This window comes from Camelina sativa, chromosome 15 (assembly GCF_030686135.1).
Source record: "Camelina sativa cultivar CO46 ecotype springtype chromosome 15, ASM3068613v1".
Taxonomy (NCBI): domain Eukaryota; kingdom Viridiplantae; phylum Streptophyta; class Magnoliopsida; order Brassicales; family Brassicaceae; genus Camelina; species Camelina sativa.
The window spans coordinates 4320665-4341073 of record NC_141894.1 but is presented as its reverse complement, the minus strand read 5'-3'; the positions used below and the strand labels follow the sequence as shown (position 1 = coordinate 4341073).

General features: G+C 38.1%; 5 protein-coding genes across 5 annotated transcripts; 4 read left to right on the top strand and 1 right to left on the bottom strand.

Annotated features, from left to right (window-relative positions):
- Nucleotides 1-722: 722 nt before the first annotated feature.
- Nucleotides 723-5143, top strand: LOC104748115 (galacturonokinase-like). The gene is made up of 14 exons (XM_087488913.1): nucleotides 723-927; nucleotides 1267-1380; nucleotides 1489-1560; nucleotides 1940-1983; nucleotides 2342-2486; nucleotides 2728-2793; nucleotides 2969-3048; nucleotides 3182-3281; nucleotides 3669-3820; nucleotides 3972-4012; nucleotides 4111-4139; nucleotides 4236-4305; nucleotides 4425-4514; nucleotides 4657-5143. Exons 1-14 carry the CDS (start codon nucleotides 904-906, stop codon nucleotides 4902-4904), a joined length of 1275 nt encoding a protein of 424 aa, XP_087345039.1. The 5' UTR covers nucleotides 723-903; the 3' UTR covers nucleotides 4905-5143.
- An 86-nt stretch (nucleotides 5144-5229) lies between these two features.
- On the top strand, nucleotides 5230-12482 carry LOC104745248 (DNA gyrase subunit A, chloroplastic/mitochondrial). The gene is made up of 27 exons (XM_087487702.1): nucleotides 5230-5845; nucleotides 5938-6007; nucleotides 6097-6162; nucleotides 6304-6405; nucleotides 6623-6667; nucleotides 6743-6841; nucleotides 6983-7069; nucleotides 7197-7267; nucleotides 7752-7860; nucleotides 7989-8051; nucleotides 8186-8251; nucleotides 8359-8447; nucleotides 8871-8919; nucleotides 9052-9138; nucleotides 9240-9333; nucleotides 9625-9695; nucleotides 9783-9872; nucleotides 10293-10418; nucleotides 10510-10667; nucleotides 10767-10848; nucleotides 10959-11123; nucleotides 11203-11304; nucleotides 11384-11520; nucleotides 11629-11746; nucleotides 11837-11891; nucleotides 11980-12079; nucleotides 12165-12482. Exons 1-27 carry the CDS (start codon nucleotides 5421-5423, stop codon nucleotides 12289-12291), a joined length of 2853 nt encoding a protein of 950 aa, XP_087343828.1. The 5' UTR covers nucleotides 5230-5420; the 3' UTR covers nucleotides 12292-12482.
- On the bottom strand, nucleotides 12403-14149 carry LOC104745249 (uncharacterized). The gene is made up of 2 exons (XM_010466446.2): nucleotides 13949-14149; nucleotides 12403-13863 (listed from the first exon to the last, which is right to left on the bottom strand). The coding sequence occupies exons 1-2, from the start codon at nucleotides 14085-14087 to the stop codon at nucleotides 12539-12541; spliced, it is 1464 nt and encodes a 487-aa protein (XP_010464748.2). The 5' UTR covers nucleotides 14088-14149; the 3' UTR covers nucleotides 12403-12538.
- A 246-nt stretch (nucleotides 14150-14395) lies between these two features.
- Nucleotides 14396-16814, top strand: LOC104745247 (ABC transporter I family member 6, chloroplastic). The gene is made up of 6 exons (XM_010466444.3): nucleotides 14396-14887; nucleotides 14997-15047; nucleotides 15166-15387; nucleotides 15538-15660; nucleotides 16154-16330; nucleotides 16466-16814. The coding sequence occupies exons 1-6, from the start codon at nucleotides 14525-14527 to the stop codon at nucleotides 16547-16549; spliced, it is 1020 nt and encodes a 339-aa protein (XP_010464746.2). The 5' UTR covers nucleotides 14396-14524; the 3' UTR covers nucleotides 16550-16814.
- Nucleotides 16815-16837: 23 nt separating this feature from the next.
- On the top strand, nucleotides 16838-20399 carry LOC104745245 (calcium-dependent protein kinase 2). Its single transcript, XM_010466443.3, has 7 exons — nucleotides 16838-18639; nucleotides 18733-18876; nucleotides 18961-19113; nucleotides 19222-19337; nucleotides 19430-19597; nucleotides 19719-19943; nucleotides 20103-20399. Exons 1-7 carry the CDS (start codon nucleotides 17568-17570, stop codon nucleotides 20214-20216), a joined length of 1992 nt encoding a protein of 663 aa, XP_010464745.1. The 5' UTR covers nucleotides 16838-17567; the 3' UTR covers nucleotides 20217-20399.
- Nucleotides 20400-20409: the final 10 nt, after the last annotated feature.

Here is a 20409-nt window from a genome sequence, read left to right as displayed (position 1 = left end):
TTAGGTTTTAAATTTGTATATATAGAAAACATTATAATAATTTGTAAAATCGTATAAATTTAACCAATGAAATATAATAATTTCACAAATGCATTTCGTTTTGAATGTATACGTTTTGTTTCTAGACATAGATGTACTTGGTTTAGTATTAAAAACTATAAATCTCTTGAAATCCAACAGTTTGACATTACAATATTTATTGGGATTAACTTTGATACATAGCTGTCAAAAAATATTTTTATTAAGATAAGAAATTAATCGGTTAATTTGTTTCCCCCTGACATTGTCGGCAAATGTTTTCTCCTGCTCCTATTATTATACTACTAGAACTTTTCAAACCTTGTTTTGAACAATAATGACAAATACATGTACAACTTGTATTGACCTTTAATTTTTAATCTTTCCGCTAAGCCAAAATATATAAACAAATTCTTGTCTCTAATTTAATTAAATCTTCCTCTGAATAGATGATTTTTTGAGACTTTCACATAAATTAAGAAAAATATTTAATGTTTAGCAATAAATACATTATTATTTATAATAATATATTTTCATAATTATTAATCAATAGTAATTCATCAAAATTTTAAATTCCCAATCAATGATTCTTGAAATTTGTAATTATCTAGTATTAATTGATAAAATATACTACAAAAAATCATTTATTGTAATACAAGAAAAATTTATAAAAAACCAAGGGATAAACTAAAAAGGCTGGATATCATTAGACGTGTTACCAAACAGGACCCAATTTGGTCATCTTCCTCTTTCCACGGTTACTCCCACATCACGCACTCACTCACTCTGCCCGCTTCTTCGTCTCCATTTCAGCTTCTCAGATACTCACACGAAACAATCTTAGCATTATTCTCAGATCTTCATCTGGGAAAAAGCTTCGCGGCGATGTCTTGGCCTACGGATTCCGAGGTTATTCTTCATTTTTCTTCTTATATTTCTCCATTTACGCACGAATCTGCTTGTTATCGTCTACGAAATTTTGGTTAAATCGGTGGCAATATCCTCCGTTGGGTTAATTTTTAGTAGCGGCGGAGATGATTCTCTCTTGCTAGTACATTTTCCCGGCGGGTGTCAAATCGGACTTGTGATCGAACAATTTGCAATTTTAGTCTTTGTGTGTGTTGGGAGATTGGAGAAATCAATGTATATGCTTTGAATTGCCGCGAGTGTTTGTTTTCGTGTGTGTTGGATATTTTGGAATCTGACTCTGGTGTTCATCTTACGAGATCGTTCGTTTTTGTTTTCCAGTTAATTTCCATAAAGGAGGCAGTGTCACAGATGACTGGAAGAGATGAAGGAGAAGTTCGAGTGGTGGTCTCACCTTATCGTATATGTCCTTTAGGAGCTCACATTGATCATCAGGTTGGTTTGTGATGAACAGCGATTTCAATCACGGTTTTGATCAAGTTTTAGAGTTCTCTGATTCATACGCTTTCCTTCATAAATGTGAATCATCTTTGGTATTGGCAGGGTGGAACTGTATCAGCTATGACGATTAATAAAGGGATCCTTCTTGGTTTTGTTCCATCAGGCGATACTAAGGTTTGTATTACTTATGATGATTCTTATGTGTTTTGGTATGCTTGAATTCTAGCACAAATAAGCACCATTCTAATTTTTTTGATGACTTCCCCGTTGATGGTATAATGAAATTCTCATAAATTAGCATTTGGTATGCTGGGCTCGGTTCAATTGGGAGTAGATGGAGATCCTAGTAGTGTACAATATTGTGTCCTGGTCTGTTTTTGTTTATCACCTGACCCGAGGTAGCATTAATGAATTGGAAACTTTTCAAAATGAAAGTGGTATGTAGGCTTGAGATTAAGGTATACTTCTGAGTTGGGAAAGTTCCTTCTGTCTGTGTGTTTCACTCGAGCTTGATGTCTTTGTACCATTTATTCTCTTTCTAATATTTATGCAGGTCCAGCTGCGTTCTGCACAATTTGAAGGAGAAGTATGTTTCAGGTGTGTTATGTTTCAGGATCTCTCATCTTGTCATTAGTGTCTTCATATTGAGTAAAGTCTGCATTAGCTGGTTACTAAGCCACATATTGAGTAAAGTCTGCATCTTGGGTATTTTGGCAGTATTTCGATCTTGCAAGCAAACTATTATACGTATGTTTATCAGATTAAGTCTTAGACATTTATCAGATTCAACCTTTTTGTTTTGCGCATCTTTCTCTAGAATTCATTGGAAATTGAGGACCCTTAGCGCTGTAAGGGAAACAAAGTATCAGTGACTCAGTGTTGAGCTTGCAAATTTTTTCTAGTTTCTGTTTCATGCATTCTTATTATTTTAGCTTCTCGGGTTTTTGAATTATAGTGTAGATGAAATCCAGCACCCAATAGGCCTAGCAAACAAGAATGATGCAAGTACCCCATCGCCGTCGAAGGAAAAAAGCATGTGGGGCACTTATGCCAGAGGAGCGGTTTATGCATTACAGACCAGCAAAAAGAATCTCGAACAGGTAACAAACTTAAGTTTCGTTTTCTGGATATTGCTATAGATAAAGTTGAACAATAAAGGGGAATGAGGTTACCCTGCACATTTGCCGTGTGATCTTCTGGTGTTCCACATTTACCCTTATTTGGTTGCCATACCTGATCTTTTAGGCCATGCTTCCCCATAATAGTTGACATAATTGATAATTGTATTTTAAGCAAAAGGTATATTAATGTGTTTCTAAGTAATTTTTTTGATCTTTGAAGGGCATTGTTGGTTACCTCAGTGGCTCGAATGGACTAGATAGTTCTGGGCTTAGCTCATCAGCTGCTGTAAGTAACTAAATCCCACCAGGTTTTGTACAGCAGGAGTTTCTCCGGAAAGAGAACTTTTCCTGTTCTTTACCAGTAACTAAACGCTTTTAGCATATGAGGAATGATGCTTACTTTTTATTTTTTTGGAAAATGAATCTTGTATATTATTTTATGATCGCCAGAAATGTGACAGGTTGGTGTGGCGTACCTGCTAGCTTTAGAGAATGCAAATGAATTGACTGTATCCCCGACAGAAAATATTGAATATGACAGGTAAATACAATTTTCCCTCTAATGCAACTAAAAAGCTCATCTGTATTGCTTTATGAGCAGTTGCCTTTTTGTAAAACCATCAAGTAGTGCTGCAAATTGGTTGATATACATGTGATTTACTTTGTTTCTGCAGACTTATTGAGAATGGGTATCTGGGTCTGAAGAATGGAATACTGGATCAATCAGCTATATTGCTTTCGAGTTATGGGTGTCTAACATACATGGACTGCAAGGTAAAACTTTATTGATCTGTGCAAAATAAGCAAGAAGCTTGCTCATGTGGTTAAACCAGAGCTGTTCTATTGCGCAAGTTCCCATGGGAAGCCTGGGAGGCTGGGATATTTTTGATTTCTAAACTGAAATTCTGATTCGCGATCATATGAGATAGACAACGTTCTCAGATTTCATGAGAAAACAAGTGTTTTATCTTATCATTTTCTTCCATTTTTATTTATTTCAATGCTGAGTTCCTACTAAAAGGAAAATGAATGGTTAGAATCAGGAGGCTCATAAAGAAGTACTTCCTAACCAGCCATAAATATGGAAACATGAATGTTGCTTGCTTACCTTTATATCCATCCAGAAACTGCCATCTCAGAAAATCTGTTTGAGATATGCAGACTATGAACCACGAGCTTGTACAGGCTCCTGAACTGGAGAATCCGTTCAGGATATTGTTAGCATTCTCCGGCTTGAGGCAGGCATTAACCACCAACCCAGGATATAATCTGCGTGTTTCTGAGTGTCGAGAGGCTGCAAAAGTTCTTTTGACGTATGTGCAAATCTGCTCAATTCACATTTGTCTACATATTCACTTTCTTTATATTTAAATTTCAGTGGAAATGCTGCAAAGTCCATTTCTCTCTACTGATATTTCTGCATCACAAGATTAACAACCTTCTCTTGATTTGTGTTCTCTTCAGTGCATCTGGGAACAGTGAGCTAGAACCTACCTTGTGCAATGGTAAAAAAACTTTTGGGTGTGGAATTTATGTCTCTTATTAGTTGCATGCTGATAAGATTTTTCTTTATTGCCATGCCTGTATCTGTCCCACTGAATAGTTGAGCATGCGGTCTACGAAGCTCACAAGGTATGAAAACAATATTCTTAAGCTTGTGAGGTAAAGCAGATTCCACCTAAACCATCCCTATATAAATATGTAATACAATCATACTTGTTCGTGCAGCATGAGCTGGAACCGGTTTTAGCTAGAAGAGCAGAGCATTATTTCTCAGAAAACATGCGGGTTATCAAAGGCAAATGCTCTTGAATTCTTACAGAAGTTTCTTTACGTACAGAAATGATTCATTAACCTCTTTATGATGTTATACGGATTTGTTTGAATGAATGTGATTTGTTATTCTTAATATTTCAGGACGAGAAGCCTGGGCTGCAGGTAATCTTGAAGAATTTGGAAAGCTAATTTCAGCATCCGGCTTGAGTTCTATTGAGAATTACGAATGCGGTACACTCTTTTTCCTTTCTTCTCTCCCAAAAATGTAACATATCCAAAAGCGTATACATACCACAAGTGACCTGTCACAGACATGATTCTCTTTCTATATGTCTCTTAAATTTGGTTTTAAATTCTGCGAGTTTTGGTGAAGGTGCGGAGCCATTGATTCAGCTATACAAGATTCTCCTGAAGGCTCCTGGTGTATATGGTGCTCGGTTCAGTGGTGCAGGTTTCAGGGGATGTTGTGTGGCCTTTGTAGATGCAGAGAAAGCAGAGGCAGCTGCTTCATACGTGAAGGATGAATATGAAAAAGCCCAACCTGAGTTTGCTAAGAATCTGAATGGAGGAAAACCTGCTCTCATCTGTGAAGCAGGTGACGCTGCTCGTGTTCTTCTCTGATCAAAACCAGATTTTTTGGTTTCTTTTCCGATATGACACTTAAACTCGGATCTTTGTTCTTTAATACTCTCATGCTTTATTGATTCTTGTTTGTTCATCTCTTTTTAGTTTTTATACATGAGAGATTTTGCAAAGTTTGTAAAATTGATGCATCTCTTGACATTTTTTTGTTGTTACGAAGAGTTTTGTTTGACAAATACATAATGTAAAAATCATCTACTCTACTGTTTTGGACTAAATTGAACAATCACAAACTTCGGGGTTAAACTAAAATGTTATCTAATTCATCGTTTTAATAAGTGTTTTCAATAATAAAACAAAAATTAGTGATTGAGAAATAAAACTAACAGATACAAAATGTCATAGATGTTTTATGTTTGGACAGAAAGCCCCCCTCCGCCCAAAAGTCTTGAAATTGGCGCCTGGGAAAAATCCTCCGGTGTGGCTCACTCTCTAGGGTTTTACCTTTCTAATCCTTTATCACTTGTAAAAAATCCCTAAAACCCTTTCTGGGGCATGACTCCATTATTATGCCATTCCACTGCATCAATCCCTAATCCCAACTCTCTCATGTCTCTCTCTTCCACTCTCCGTCTCTCTTCCTCTCTCCTTCGCCGCTCTTTCTACCGATTCCCCCTCGCCGACCCATTATGCCGTCTCCGCCGCACTGAACCCTCCGCCGTCCGTTTCTTCTCCTCCCGGAATCCCCGGTCCGGCAAGTTCGTCGTCGGTGCTGCTAAGCGCGCCGATGAGCAGCTCAAGGCTGAGTCTGGGTCCAACAATGGCGGTTTGGTGGTTTCCGATGACGATTCTCGTATTGTTCTTTTTGAGCTTCATAAGGAAGCTACTGAGTCGTACATGTCGTATGCGCTATCTGTTTTGCTTGGACGCGCTTTGCCTGATGTTAGAGATGGTTTGAAACCAGTACATCGGAGAATTCTGTTGAGTGACTTCGTTCCTCTTAATTTTTTTTTTAAAGCTACTTAATTCAGTGAATGTGTTCGTTTCTGAAGTTCGATTATTTGTCTTCTAGCTTTGCTATGCATGAATTGGGGATGTCATCTAAGAAACCATACAAGAAATGTGCTAGAGTTGTTGGAGAGGTAACTATTGATTTTTTCGAGATGTTTTCCTCCTTCGATTTCCTTATTCTGAAGAACGATTGTGCTTTTGGATTCTGTAAATATTTCAGGTTCTTGGTAAATTTCATCCACATGGAGATACGGCTGTTTATGATTCTCTTGTTAGGATGGCTCAGGTAAATTAAGCAACTACGAATGTCTCAATCCATGTTCATGTAGTTTCAGTCTTCAAATAATGTTTCCCATTTCAGGCACGACTTGATTTGATTCTTCCCAAAGTTGTTTACATTCATTGTTTTTCATCTTGGTTGTTACAGAATTTCTCTTTGAGATGTCCACTTATCCAAGGCCATGGAAATTTTGGCTCAATAGATGCAGATCCTCCTGCAGCTATGCGTTACACTGAATGCAGACTTGATGTGAGTGCCTTTCACCTTGCTTTGTCCTCAAAATTGATAACGATTTTCATGCAATATACTTTTTCGTTCGAGGATCCTTTTGTTTTAATTGGTTCCTTTTTCCTTTGCTGTCTATTCTCTATACTGTTTCTCTCATCTCTACTTTTTCTCTTGTCTTCAGATGAACATGTATTTTTATTAGTGTCTTTCAGCTTATTGTTCCTATTTGTTTCTACAGCCACTGGCAGAGGCAGTATTATTGTCTGATTTGGACCAAGATACGGTAACCTCACTATTGACTTATTGCCAACTTTATCGATGTTCAACTAGATGGTCCTTAACCTTTTTTGTTTTGCAGGTTGATTTTGTGGCCAATTTTGATAACTCGCAAAAAGAACCAGCAGTGTTGCCTGCTCGTCTTCCTGCTTTGTTGTTAAATGGAGCTTCTGGGATTGCGGTAAAATAATCAAACAAATCTTGAATCTGAATCCCTTAGTTTTGTTCTAGGTTTCTATAATTAATCTCATGAATTTTTTTTCTTTCTCTGCTGTATGAGATGTTATATGCAATTGAATCTTGATCATTTCACATTGTTTAGGTTGGCATGGCAACAAATATTCCCCCTCATAATCTTGGGGAGTTGGTAGACGTGCTTTGCGCTTTAATCCATAATCCAGAAGCAACGGTATCAATCATTTCCTCTTTGCTTTTCTGTGACTGTCGATATTGTGGGTTTTTTATGCGTGAAAACTTCTCTGCTTTATAAATAGACAACTCATAAGATTTTGTTTCCACTTTCTTTGTCTGGCCAGCTGCAAGAACTGCTGGAATACATGCCTGCACCTGACTTTCCAACTGGAGGAATAATAATGGGAAACCTTGGGTAACTCTTTGCTTTCTAGTTTCTCCTCCTTTGCTATTTTTTTTGTTTGAGTAGGCAGTACTTGATTTAGTAAATTCTCGTATATGAGCATGGCATGCTATCTATAGGATCAAATAGAAGGACACACTTCTAAAGTTTTAAACTTTTTTTTATTCGGAAATGGGAAAACATTTTTTTTGTTTAGATCGATGACTAACAGATTCCAGAAGCTGTACCTATGTAGGGTACCTATAAAAGTGAGTGAAGAGGATGGTCCAGTAAATAGTTTTCCTTTATTTTTCTGTCTTATGCATTTTTTTCAATTATCATGTATTTCTGAGTTTTTATGTTTTAGAAAGCTTACATGTTGTGTAGTTCATTTGCTCATCCAAAATTATTTTCAAGTTTGTTGAATACTTTTATCAAGAAAATATAACAGTTTGCATATGCCATTTGCTTTTGTAATGTCGGATCCTTATCATTGTATATTGTTTGGATTGTCTAGGGTTTTGGATGCTTACCGAACTGGCCGAGGGCGTGTTGTAGTTAGAGGAAAAGCTGAAGTTGAATTGCTGGATGCAAAGACAAAGCGGAATGCAGTTATTATCACAGAGGTGATCAATTTAGTTCTTTTCATATTAATGTACAGATCTCCAAGGAGGAGGCTTTCGAAAAGGTTTATTAGCAGTATCATAATGGTAAAAAACAGTAGAGTAATGCCTTGATTGTGAATTTATTGCAGATTCCTTACCAGACAAATAAAGCTACGCTTGTCCAGAAGATTGCCGAACTTGTTGAAAATAAGGTACAACTAAACTTGCAACATCTAACGTTTATTTTTGCTTCACTTACCAATACGTACTTATAGTATATAACTTTCCTTAGATGCTTGCAAAGTCTCTTTTTCATTTATTGATGTTAGGTGTTTGTTAATTTCAGACGCTAGAGGGCATAAGTGACATACGTGACGAGAGTGATCGTAATGGAATGCGTGTGGTTATTGAGGTATTACACATCTTTCTCTGCACTTAGATGTATCATGTATTAGTCTGCTTTAAATTTTCGTATTGGAAGGTATGATTTTGACATAATATCCAAATACTTCTCTATAGCTCAAACGAGGAGGGGATCCTGCACTTGTGCTAAATAATCTTTACCGGCATACTGCCCTTCAATCAAGCTTTAGCTGCAATATGGTTGGGTGAGTTGCTTTGAAGTAACATTTTATTTTGCCTGTTGTTGTGTTATCTTGAGAAACTATTGCAGTTTCTGTGTAAAAGTTTACCAACAAAGTCTTTCAGTTCGGCAATTTTTTTGGAACACTACTAGATATCCCTTCTAGAAACCTTAAGGATAAGGATCGTTGTCAACTAGAATTCTGGATTTAAGATGGGTATAGTTGAATGCATTAACCAACAGCTTCTCTTATATCTCAGTAATGAAATTAGTTATTGGGAGACATATGGGTGGGTCATGGAATAGGGTAGTATGATAGAAATTCTTGTATTTCTTGATAGAATGGGCATATAAAAGAAACTTCCCAGGATGACTCGTTAAAACTCTTCTAATGAGTATGTGAAGCTTCTAATGATCATAACTGGATTGTAATATACGTCTTTTACAGTATATGTGATGGAGAACCCAAGCTAATGGGTTTGAAAGATTTACTTCAGGTAACTACTTGTCTTTGTAGTATCATTTATCTACATAGCCCACTAAGAGTAATAGAAAAGTGAAGATCAGAGATAGAATGTCTAAATCATTGCTACTGCAATCACAAATTTCTGTTTCGTGCTTGTGTGTAGGCCTTCATAGACTTCAGATGTTCTGTTGTCGAAAGGCGTGCAAGATTCAAGCTTTCACATGCCCAACAGCGAAAGCATATTATTGAGGTGTGTTTAGAAATGTTTGACTTTCTTAACTTAGCGCATGAAGACCATTATCCCACTATGTAAAGCTTTTCTTCTAATATCTTCATTGTATATATACTTAGGGTATTGTGGTTGGACTTGACAATATGGATCAAGTAATCCATCTCATCAAAAGTGCCTCAAGTCATTCGTCTGCTGCTGCTGCTTTACAAAGCGGTGAGTTCTATTTTACTTTGAGAACATACTCTATTTGACACTCTTGGACTGCATATGATTAGTCTAGGATCCTCACTATCAAAAGAATACATCTTGTGATAAATTTGTCCATAGTATATTTGACGAACATAATATATTTCTTGTCTTTTATGTGGAAGTGCTGGAGTCTCATACATTGTAAGATTTGACGTTTATGATAAAGTTTTCTTAGGGATTTATGATTCTTAAGTCTCTATGTAAGGAAGTTACAATAGATTCAAAATTAACATATTCAAACATTTACGTATGTAGAATATGGTCTTTCTGAGAAACAAGCTGATGCTATACTGGAGATAAGTCTTCGAAGGCTAACTGCTCTTGAGGTGCTTTCTTATTCTCTGTAAGTTCATTTTATGAAACTTGAAAGCCTGAAAATGCTCTAACTAGATTATCCCTTCATATGTATGCAGCGGAAAAAGTTTACTGATGAGAGTAGTTCACTGACAGAGCAAATTACAAAGTTGGAGTCGCTATTATCAACCCGGACAAATATCTTAAAGGTGACGTACTCACTTTTTTTGTTATCTATTACTGTACTTTTGGCTGAAGATATTAGAACACGTAGACGCTGTTAGAATGATAGATGCCACAGTATATATACTCTAATTTTGTAATATAGATTGTTTGAGTCCACTGAGGTTCAAACTCTGGTCCATGTATAACGATGTGGTAAAATGATTCTAATGCTTCTTCCATTTCTTGTTTGCTAAAATGGTCCCCTCTGTTTACTCAAGAAACAGTAATTGGTGCTTATTTTTATATTTGTAAAGCTGCGTATTGTACATATATGTTGCTGTTCTGGGCCAATGTTAGGAAAATTGCTGATACATGATGATATTCTTGTAACCAAAAAATAGTTCTTTGCTTCGTTTACTTCATTTTCATGTTGCTTACTACTTTCTTCCCTTCGTTTTCTTTAGTTAATCGAACAAGAAGCAACAGAGCTGAAGGACAGATTCTCAAGTCCCAGGCGTTCAATGTTGGAGGATTCTGACAGTGGTGATCTGGAAGATATAGATGTTATTCCAAATGAAGAGATGCTGATGGTTTGTTTCATACTTATTAAACCTATAAAGTTTCTCAACTCTGAAAACTTTGTTGTTTGTTTTGTAACTCTTGATTTCTGGATGATTATAGGCTATCAGCGAAAAGGGTTATGTGAAGAGGATGAAGCCTGATACATTCAATCTTCAGCATCGTGGAACGATTGGCAAATCTGTTGGGAAACTGAGAGTTGATGATGCAATGTCTGATTTTCTTGTTTGTAATGCACATGACCATGTCCTCTTCTTCAGGTATGTTTAATGGAAATCGACTTTGTGTTTGCCATACACATGGATTTTGATTTTCTTCCTTGTTGTGTAATTATTTGCTTGTACTTGTTCTACATTCAGCGATCGGGGCATAGTTTATTCGACCCGTGCGTATAAAATTCCAGAATGCTCCCGCAATGCAGCTGGCACACCTTTGGTTCAGGTAATTTACATATTTGTGTATCTATGTTTTCTGTCTGCTACGTCGAAAAAAATATTACAATTCTGTGAAAGGCTAATGTTTCGCTGTATTCATGTGACTTGGGGAAACAGATATTATCCATGTCGGAAGGTGAAAGAGTAACCTCTATCGTTCCGGTTAGTGAGTTTGCTGAAGACCGCTATCTCCTGATGCTTACAGTGAATGGCTGCATCAAGAAAGTATCTTTGAAACTATTCTCAGGAATTCGCTCAACTGGAATCATAGCAATTCAATTGGTTTGTCCCTTTTTCTCTAGTCTAATTTTGGGTACAGTCTTCCTAACAAGGTCATTCTAAGATAATTATTTGTCTTTAGAATTCTGGTGATGAATTGAAATGGGTTCGTTGTTGCTCAAGCGATGATCTTGTGGCCATGGCGTCCCAAAATGGAATGGTCGTTTTGAGTACATGTGATGGTGTAAGTTGTGGTTCTCGATTCTTTTTCCAAGTAAAGGTTTGTTACATGAGCAAACTCTTATGACTGTTGTGTGTACTAGGTTCGTACACTGAGCAGAAATACAAAAGGAGTGACTGCCATGAGACTTAGGAAAGAGGATAAGATGGCGAGCATGGACATCATACCTGCATCTCTGCGGAAAGATATGGAAGAGAAGTCGAAAGATATTTCAACTGTGTACGTTTTTCTTAAGTTATATCTGCTGAAATTTGCTCTAGAAACTTCTCATCACTTTAGTTAATGTTTAACTGTCTTCTTTACTTTGTTAACCCAAAACAAATGCAGGAAACAAAACACTGGTCCATGGCTATTATTCGTCTGTGAGAATGGCTACGGAAAGCGTGTTTCTCTGAGTAGCTTCAAGCGTTCGCGGTTGAACAGGGTTGGTTTAGTTGGATGCAAGGTATGATCTGGATTATTATCATTTATTAGGTTTGTTTATCATCTTTTATTAGGTTTGTTTGTTTATTTATCTTTTTTCCTTTCATCTCAGTTTGCGGAAGATGATTGTTTGGCTGCTGTTTTCGTGGTTGGTTACTCCTTAGCTGGTAAATATACACTCTCTCAGATATAAGGATTTATATGTTCTGTATTTGCTGTTTATATAGAATCTCACCAATGGTTGTTTTTTTGCAGAGGATGGAGAGAGCGATGAGCAAGTAGTTCTGGTGAGTCAAAGCGGAACTGTGAACCGGATCAAAGTCAGGGATATCTCCATCCAATCTCGTAGAGCACGGTACAGTATATGTTTATTCCCTTCATTTGACAGACATTCCTACTGTTTATGTTTATGTTTTCTCATTTGATTATTAATTTCTCAGGGGAGTGATTCTTATGCGGCTAGATCATGCCGGGAAGATCCAATCTGCTTCTCTGATCTCTGCAGCTGATGAAGAAGATACAGAGGAGATTCCAAGTAATGGAACCGTAGAAGCCGTTAGCCTGTAAATTTTACAATTCCAATTCAACCAGTTTTTGTGACCATGATCAGTTCAGTACATAGTCCTCTCTTCGTCTTTTTGTTTTCCTATGTTACTAAACTACGAGAAGAGAAAATCATTATCGAAGTTAGTTATTAACATTAATCAGTTTCACATTTTCTTTTGTTTAATATCATTTTTCAGAAAAGTTGAAACAAATAACTCTTGTTATGCTAAACCAACAGTTTATCACTTTTGTTTTCTTGTTAGCCAAATCAAGAGAAATATTTTACAAGTGGTACAAAGACATAAGCACCAAAGCCCATAATCACAAGAGCAGCTGCGCCAACATTCACCAAAGATATGTCATATGTCCGGCTCTCTTCTTCACCCATTCCTCTTACTCCTACTGTAGGAGGAGGATCCATGTTGGTCTTCGTTTGCCCTTCTTTGGCTAGTAATGGACCGGTTTCTGGTTTCACAACTTCAGCATTATCCTTATGATCTCCTGTATCTTTGGCTGAACCGGTTTCCTCTATCCTTTTTGGCTCCACTATCTCTTCGATCTCTCCTTCACTTACTATATCTCCAACCTTCTCCCTTTTCTCATCCTGCTTGTTTATCAAGCCATCATCAACATCCAGTTCGGTTCGTTCATCTCCCTCTTTTGGTTTTAGCTCAGGCTCTGGTTGATTCGTTTTTTTCTCTGTTCTTCTTGCCTCATCACCAACAACTGGTTTTGTGTATTTCCTTTGTTCCTTTTGTCCCACGTTAATCTTTCCTCCCTCTTTCAGCTTCTGACCTATTTCACCATCTCCCTTCTTCTCAACAAGTTTAGCTTGTACCTTAGGTCCCAAGCTAGCATCAACGGCCGGTGATTTACGTATAATCTCTTTCTCCTTCACCATTTGTCCAGTCTTATTCTGACTTAAATCAGCATCTTTCTTTCCCACCTTTACTTCCTCTTCTATCGCACGTACCTTGGGTTTTAAGGTGCTAGTACCAAGGGTTGGTGAACGTTTAGCCTCTTCTTCCTTCAATTTCTGTATAATCTTCTGCTGACCCATTTGAGCAGCCTCCTTTCTCTCAACCACCTTCTCTTCTTTCGCACTCTCCTTGCCCCTTACGTTAGGGATCGCTTCTCCTGCTTGAACTTTCGGTTCAGACTTCTCACGACTGCCCGTTGGTACCTCTCTTTTACTCTCAACCACTGACTTATACGTTTTGGGTTTTTCTTCATTCAACGTTGGAGTAGCTTTCTCTTTACTTGTCCCCGCTTGTTTCTCCTCGTTCAAAGGTTTCTTTCGTGCCAAGGTACTCCCATTAGGACTACTTTTCTCCTCATTAGACCTCTGTCCATTTTTCCCCTGATCGTGGACTGCTTTCTCCTTTTTGTCACCTTCCACGATCGCTGGAAACTCGATCGTCAAGAGTCCATGTGAGAAGGACGTGCTCCATTTAGTCATGTCACAGGTCTCGGGGACACGGTAAGATTCATTGAAACGAGCCTTAGTCTGAGCAGAGAGCGGTCGCTGACCTTCAATCTGGACAGTCCTCGTCCTCTCATCCCTCTTTATTACTATTTGATCACTATAAAAGCCTGTCCATTCCACACAATAAACAAGAAATTCATAAAGATTGAACTCAAAAGACACAAAACACAAGAAATAAGAGGAAAAAAAGACCAGGAAGATTGACGTAGAGGAAAATGGAAGATCCGGAGTTAGTCCATTGAGCTCTCGGTTTGAAACTGCTCACAGTTGGAGCCAGCGGTGGCGGGTGACGACCACCGGCAGGCCTTGGTCTCTTGAACATCGCAGCCATGTAACAATCAGGAAAAAAAAAATTGAAACTTTTAAGTAAAGTAATAAACCGAACTGAATATGAAACATAGAAACATGTGTTTGAATGTTGTATATAAGATACAGTTAGAAGCAATGGGAAGGTTTGGGTTTAGGATTGCTTTAGGGTATTGACTTTGTCTGTTTCTTCATCCCAAGGTCTCTCTCATATCATATGTAATATATGGGTTTCTTGTACTTCAAGGAAAGAAGCTTTTTAAGGTTTGAAGAAGATGCCGTATCAACACAAAGTGACGTCGTTTTATTTATTTATTTCCTTTTTAGCTAATAGCGCCTATATATATACAACGTGGCATTCAACACGTGAAATTAAAGATTCCCTTGGACCTAACCACAAACACTCACCGGATAATAACTTAACCTCCACCGTCTTCTTCCGCCGCAATTTTTTTAATCTCCATGGCCGGCGTTAATCTACAGCTCCGTCACGCTTACTCAATTGCTCAATTCGTTCCAACTGTTTCATCACCTCCTCCTCCTACTCAGCGAGTTCGCTTTGGAACTTCACCATCTCGTGTTCTCTTCTGTAATCTCCGAGCTAATTCCGCCGTCGCTGCTCCAACCCTGAGAACCACTCGCCGTTCAGTAACTATTACTGCTGCGTCTTCGGTATCCTCAACCGTTGATTCGGATTCGTTGGTGGAAGATCGCGATGACAGAGGTAGGATCCCGTTGCTTGAAGTTAGGGATTTGAGAGCTGTGATTTCTGAATCGAGGCAGGAGATACTCAAAGGTGTCAATTTGGTTGTCTATGAAGGAGAGGTTCGTATCAAATTAACCCGAAGTTTTCTAAATTGACTTGAATTTTAAGCCATAGATACGTTTTTGATTCTGCTGATTGTAATCTATGGCTTCTTTCGTGGTTTCATAGATTCACGCAGTGATGGGGAAGAACGGTTCAGGGAAGAGCACTTTTTCCAAGGTGAACTTTTTTTACTGGTGTTTGAATATGATTTAATCTGTTATCTTGTATCTCAGGATAGTTCTTTGTGGTTGTATAGTCGTGTTTGTTTTTTCTCATTGAGCTTTATTTGTTGTAGGTTCTTGTTGGCCATCCTGATTATGAAGTGACGGGAGGGAGTATTGTGTTTAAAGGGGAGAATCTACTTGACATGGAGCCAGAGGATAGGTCTCTTGCTGGTCTCTTCATGAGTTTCCAGTCTCCAGTTGAGATCCCTGGTGTTAGCAATATGGATTTCTTGAATATGGCGTTCAATGCTCGTAAAAGAAAGCTCGGTCAGCCAGAGCTTGATCCAATTCAGGTGCTTTGCCTAATTAGAGGATTTGGATTTAGTTAGTATTGTTTCTTACTTGTTGTTGTTTTCCACTGTGCCAATTGGTCCCCGTTGCTCAAACTGTCTATTTGCTTATTTTTGGTCTTAGTTCTTACTGATTTCACATGGTTTATGCAGTTCTACAGCCACTTAGTGTCAAAACTTGAAGTTGTGAATATGAAGACTGATTTTCTCAACAGAAATGTCAATGAAGGATTTAGTGGCGGCGAAAGGAAACGCAACGAGATTCTACAGTTAGCGGTATTGCTTTCATTTTTCCCTTGTTTCTCAGTTGTGACCACATGCTTCTTATCATGTTAAAACGGCAAGGCTAATAATTAGAAATATCAAGATATTTGGGTAGAATTGCTTAAGCAGGTACATGTATTTTCATAAACCAACGTGGAAATTACGCTAGCAGTTAGTATTCTATAAAAACTATTTGACTGCAGTTTTAGCTGAAAGGACACGGTTATATCTCTTCATATCTCCTTATATGTTCTTAAAATATCTGCAACTGCAAGCAATGGAGACTTAACCTTATCTGGAGCTTCTATACTGTTTTGTGCTTTGGCCTAAGAATGTCAGGGTAGTTACTCTAAGGCTCGAAACCAGAGGCCATTTTCTTGAGTCCTGAGTCCCGAGGAGTGGGAATTTATGGTTTATTGATAAACATGAACATAGTTGATTTGTTTGTTTTCCTCTTTGAAGTACACTAATGCAACAGTTGGTAACGTTCTTCCTGTCCTTGCAGGTCCTTGGAGCCGAGTTGGCTATACTGGACGAGATTGATTCAGGGTTGGATGTTGATGCACTTCAGGATGTGGCAAAGGCTGTGAATGGACTTTTGACACCAAAAAACTCTGTTCTGATGATAACCCACTATCAACGCCTACTTGACTACATCAAACCAACTCAAATACACATCATGGTGAGTATTATAGCCAAACCTGCCTTCTTTACTAGGTCCACAAAGATCATATTGGCTCGGATTTTATGACCAAAATCCGAGTCACTTCAATTTTTGTTTTGTATTGGTGGTTGATGTATGTTGCTGGGGTTTCAGGAGAACGGAAGAATTATTAAAACCGGAGACAACACATTGGCCAAACTACTGGAAAAGGAAGGCTACAAAGCGATATCGGGTTAGTTATCGCAGATCATCCATAGCATGTCATCCTTATTTGAGAGACGTTGGTTATATATGGGTCAAAGACGATGGAGGCTAAAGCTGATAATTGGAAAATCAAATTTGTCACTACAACCTTTGACCCGTAGGTTTCTTTTGGCATCATTGGTGTTTGCATGAGAAACTACTTTATTGGGTTTTGTTTCTGAACAGTTCTTACATACACTTTTTTGTAACTAACAAACTACAAGTTCAGTTAATAATCCATTATGTTCAGATTATGTCATTACCAATGTTCTAAATTACTTTATGAGATAGACGAAGTAAAATTACTCTGATTATTTATATCGCCTGCTGATGCTGGAATTGGGGAAAAAAAAAATACACATTAATTAAGACAAGGGGAACGCAAAATTCGCTGATGATTAAACCCAAACGCGTTTTTTCAAACACGATTAATCATCTCATTCATCATCTTCATCTTCTCCACAATTTGACTTATCAGACAAGATTAAGGTTTTATGCAAATGTAGTGCTAATAAGCCATCCCTTGATTTCCCACGCTTATTTTCCGACCAAACCAAACCATTCTTGTGTTTCTTTTTCATCCCAGATCGGTCTCTTTGTTTTCAGATAATTTCCTTTGTCTGGATTCGTTTCATTGCATCGCTTCTCTCTGTTATTGGATTCCTTTGAATTTTTTTTTAATTTTCCCCATCACCCTTTTGTCTTGTGCAGTATCTTTTGGCCTATTGATTGTTGTTGTGGAAGACTTGAGTAGGTTTTTCTTTGGCTTGTTCCATCTGTTTTCGGAGTTTTAAAATCATTGCCTGATCCCCGAGTGATCAAATCAATCCTATTATCGTTGGAGAATAGAACCCAAGTCTTAGATTATAAGAGATTTGACTTTCACTTATAGTGTCTATGATCATTAGGAATGAGATCAGATCAGATCAAATTTGTCTTCTTTTGATCAGATCTTGATGTGGTGAGCTTGAGTGTAGTGTTTGGATATTATATAAGGTAGAGAGATATTTTGATGGGTAATGTTTGCGTTGGACCAAACATTTCTGGCAATGGTTTCTTGCAAACTGTCACGGCTGCAATGTGGCGACCACGGCTTGGAGCTGAGCAAGCTTCTTCTTCTTCTCATGGTAAAGCAGAAGTTGCCAAACAAGCAGTTTCAGAACCAGCACCTGATCAAGTCCAGTATAAGCCCCCTGAGCCTATCACAATGCCAAACCCAAGGACCAATCCTGAAACCATATCAAAACCTGGTCCAGAGATCAAACCTGAAGAAACCAAGCAGAAAGCTCTTCCTGATGAAAGCAAACAGAGAGCTCTTCCTGAAGAGACCAAGCAGCAAGTTCTTGTGCAGCCGGAGACAACACAACCAGAGACAAAGTCTGAATCCAAGCCGGAGACGACAGTACCAGAAACAAAGTCTGAATCCAAGACGGAGGCGACAGTACCAGAAACAAAGTCTGAATCCAAGCCGGATGCGACAGTACCAGAAACAAAGTCTGAATCCAAGCCGGAGACGAAAACTGAACCTAAGAATCCTAAGCATATGAGGAGAGTGTCCAGTGCAGGGCTTAGAACTGAGTCAGTGTTACAGAGGAAAACTGAAAACTTTAAAGAGTTCTATTCATTAGGAAGGAAACTTGGACAAGGGCAATTTGGGACAACGTTTTTGTGCCTTGAGAAAGGTACCGGGAACGAGTATGCTTGCAAGTCGATTTCCAAGAGGAAGCTTTTAACTGATGAGGACGTTGAAGATGTGAGAAGAGAGATTCAAATAATGCATCACTTGGCTGGTCATCCAAATGTTATTTCCATTAAAGGAGCTTATGAGGATGTTGTGGCGGTACACCTTGTGATGGAGTTGTGCTCTGGTGGAGAGCTTTTTGATAGGATTATTCAACGTGGACATTACACAGAGAGGAAAGCTGCTGATCTTGCCAGAACCATTGTTGGGGTTCTAGAGGCTTGTCACTCTCTTGGTGTCATGCATCGAGACCTCAAGCCTGAGAATTTTCTATTTGTTAGTAAAGAGGAAGACTCTCTCTTGAAAACGATTGACTTTGGACTTTCAATGTTCTTTAAGCCAGGTTTGCATTTATATGGTTGCTTTTGTCTTTGATCTTTTAGTTTACAACAGCTACGTTTGATTCTTGAATTGTAATTTTTTTCCACTTTTGCAGATGAGGTTTTTACAGATGTTGTTGGTAGTCCGTATTACGTAGCTCCAGAGGTTCTTAGAAAGCGTTATGGTCCTGAATCAGATGTGTGGAGTGCTGGTGTGATTGTTTACATTTTGTTAAGCGGAGTTCCTCCTTTTTGGGCAGGTAAGAAAGATCCTATTGTAGATAAATGCATATGATTGTTCTTTTTAGGCTCTGAAGCAAATGTTGTTTCCATGAACTATACAGAAACCGAACAAGGTATTTTCGAGCAGGTCCTTCATGGAGATCTTGACTTTTCATCTGATCCATGGCCAAGCATCTCTGAAAGTGCAAAAGACTTGGTCAGGAAAATGCTTGTTCGCGACCCCAAGCGAAGACTAACCGCGCATCAAGTATTATGTAAGTCTATTGTCTCACAAACATATGCTAGAGGTGATTTTCCAAATGCATTTTTGTATTTGAACTTCAACGTTCTGCTTCATCTCAAGGAGTTTTGTTTCTGAACAGGTCATCCATGGGTACAAATTGATGGTGTGGCTCCAGATAAACCTTTGGACTCTGCTGTTCTGAGCCGTATGAAGCAATTTTCTGCAATGAACAAGTTCAAGAAAATGGCTCTAAGAGTAAGTTTGTCTTTCTAATTCGAAACAAGATCCCAAAGAAAGAAAACACAGAAGATATAATAAGTTTTGCCTCTTTCTTAAACTTTTTGCAGGTCATAGCCGAGAGCTTATCTGAAGAAGAAATAGCTGGTTTGAAAGAAATGTTTAAGATGATTGACGCTGACAATAGTGGTCAGATAACTTTCGAAGAACTGAAAGCAGGACTAAAACGAGTTGGTGCCAATCTCAAAGAGTCAGAAATTCTTGATCTAATGCAAGCAGTAAGTATCAATACTTTGAATTCCAAACTTCAATGATTCAACTGGTCTGGTGGTAGAAGTTCCTGATCTCTAGTTCCACTTTTTTGCAATAATCGTGTATGTTCTGTTTCGTCTAATTCAGGCTGATGTAGACAATAGCGGAACAATAGACTACAAAGAGTTCATAGCAGCCACATTGCATCTAAACAAAATAGAGAGAGAGGACCATTTGTTCGCTGCATTCTCCTACTTTGACAAGGATGAGAGCGGCTTCATCACCCCGGACGAGCTTCAACAAGCCTGCGAGGAGTTTGGCGTTGAAGATGCCCGCATAGAAGAAATGATGCGTGATGTTGATCAAGACAAGGTAAAAGCTCCTTTTCTCATACCTTCTCATCTCTTTCTGAAACTGCATTTATGTTTCCAACAATGATGAGCCACAACAAATAAACACATTATATCATTCCTAACATTAGAGTCACATTGATAAGACATCTTAAAAAACATTATATCGTCGTTGGTGCAGGACGGGAGAATAGACTACAACGAGTTTGTGGCAATGATGCAGAAAGGAAGCATAATGGGAGGACCAGTGAAGATGGGTTTAGAGAACAGCATTAGCATATCTCTGAAACATTAGTTTTCAGATTACTACAACAACAATATAGCTTCGTCTATTATTTTTTATGAATGAGATGACCATTGATTGTGTGTTTTCTTCGCAACATTTTTGATGAGACCATTGTCAGTTAGACTGGTTTAGGTAAATCTGTTTTTTTGTACTGTGTACTTCTATGCATATACACATAGCTTTTGTCTGTAACTTTTTTGCT

What these genes read in the sequence shown, in the direction of transcription:
- LOC104748115 (XM_087488913.1), top strand. Translation starts at nt 904, where the DNA reads ATGTCTTGGCCTACGGATTCCGAG. An exon ending in GAGCTCACATTGATCATCAG is followed by an intron (nt 1,381 to 1,488) that starts GTTGGTTTGTGA and finishes TGGTATTGGCAG; the next exon opens with GGTGGAACTGTATCAGCTAT. An exon ending in TAACATACATGGACTGCAAG is followed by an intron (nt 3,282 to 3,668) that starts GTAAAACTTTAT and finishes TGAGATATGCAG; the next exon opens with ACTATGAACCACGAGCTTGT.
- LOC104745248 (XM_087487702.1), top strand. Translation starts at nt 5,421, where the DNA reads ATGACTCCATTATTATGCCATTCCACTGCATCAATCCCTAATCCCAAC. An exon ending in TTTAGCTGCAATATGGTTGG is followed by an intron (nt 8,448 to 8,870) that starts GTGAGTTGCTTT and finishes CGTCTTTTACAG; the next exon opens with TATATGTGATGGAGAACCCA. An exon ending in GACCATGTCCTCTTCTTCAG is followed by an intron (nt 10,668 to 10,766) that starts GTATGTTTAATG and finishes TTCTACATTCAG; the next exon opens with CGATCGGGGCATAGTTTATT.
- LOC104745249 (XM_010466446.2), bottom strand. Translation starts at nt 14,087, where the DNA reads ATGGCTGCGATGTTCAAGAGACCAAGGCCTGCCGGTGGTCGTCACCCG. An exon ending in CCTCTACGTCAATCTTCCTG is followed by an intron (nt 13,864 to 13,948) that starts GTCTTTTTTTCC and finishes TGGAATGGACAG; the next exon opens with GCTTTTATAGTGATCAAATA.
- LOC104745247 (XM_010466444.3), top strand. Translation starts at nt 14,525, where the DNA reads ATGGCCGGCGTTAATCTACAGCTCCGTCACGCTTACTCAATTGCTCAA. An exon ending in GGAAGAGCACTTTTTCCAAG is followed by an intron (nt 15,048 to 15,165) that starts GTGAACTTTTTT and finishes TATTTGTTGTAG; the next exon opens with GTTCTTGTTGGCCATCCTGA. An exon ending in ACGAGATTCTACAGTTAGCG is followed by an intron (nt 15,661 to 16,153) that starts GTATTGCTTTCA and finishes CTGTCCTTGCAG; the next exon opens with GTCCTTGGAGCCGAGTTGGC.
- LOC104745245 (XM_010466443.3), top strand. Translation starts at nt 17,568, where the DNA reads ATGGGTAATGTTTGCGTTGGACCAAACATTTCTGGCAATGGTTTCTTG. An exon ending in AACCGCGCATCAAGTATTAT is followed by an intron (nt 19,114 to 19,221) that starts GTAAGTCTATTG and finishes GTTTCTGAACAG; the next exon opens with GTCATCCATGGGTACAAATT. An exon ending in GTGATGTTGATCAAGACAAG is followed by an intron (nt 19,944 to 20,102) that starts GTAAAAGCTCCT and finishes TCGTTGGTGCAG; the next exon opens with GACGGGAGAATAGACTACAA.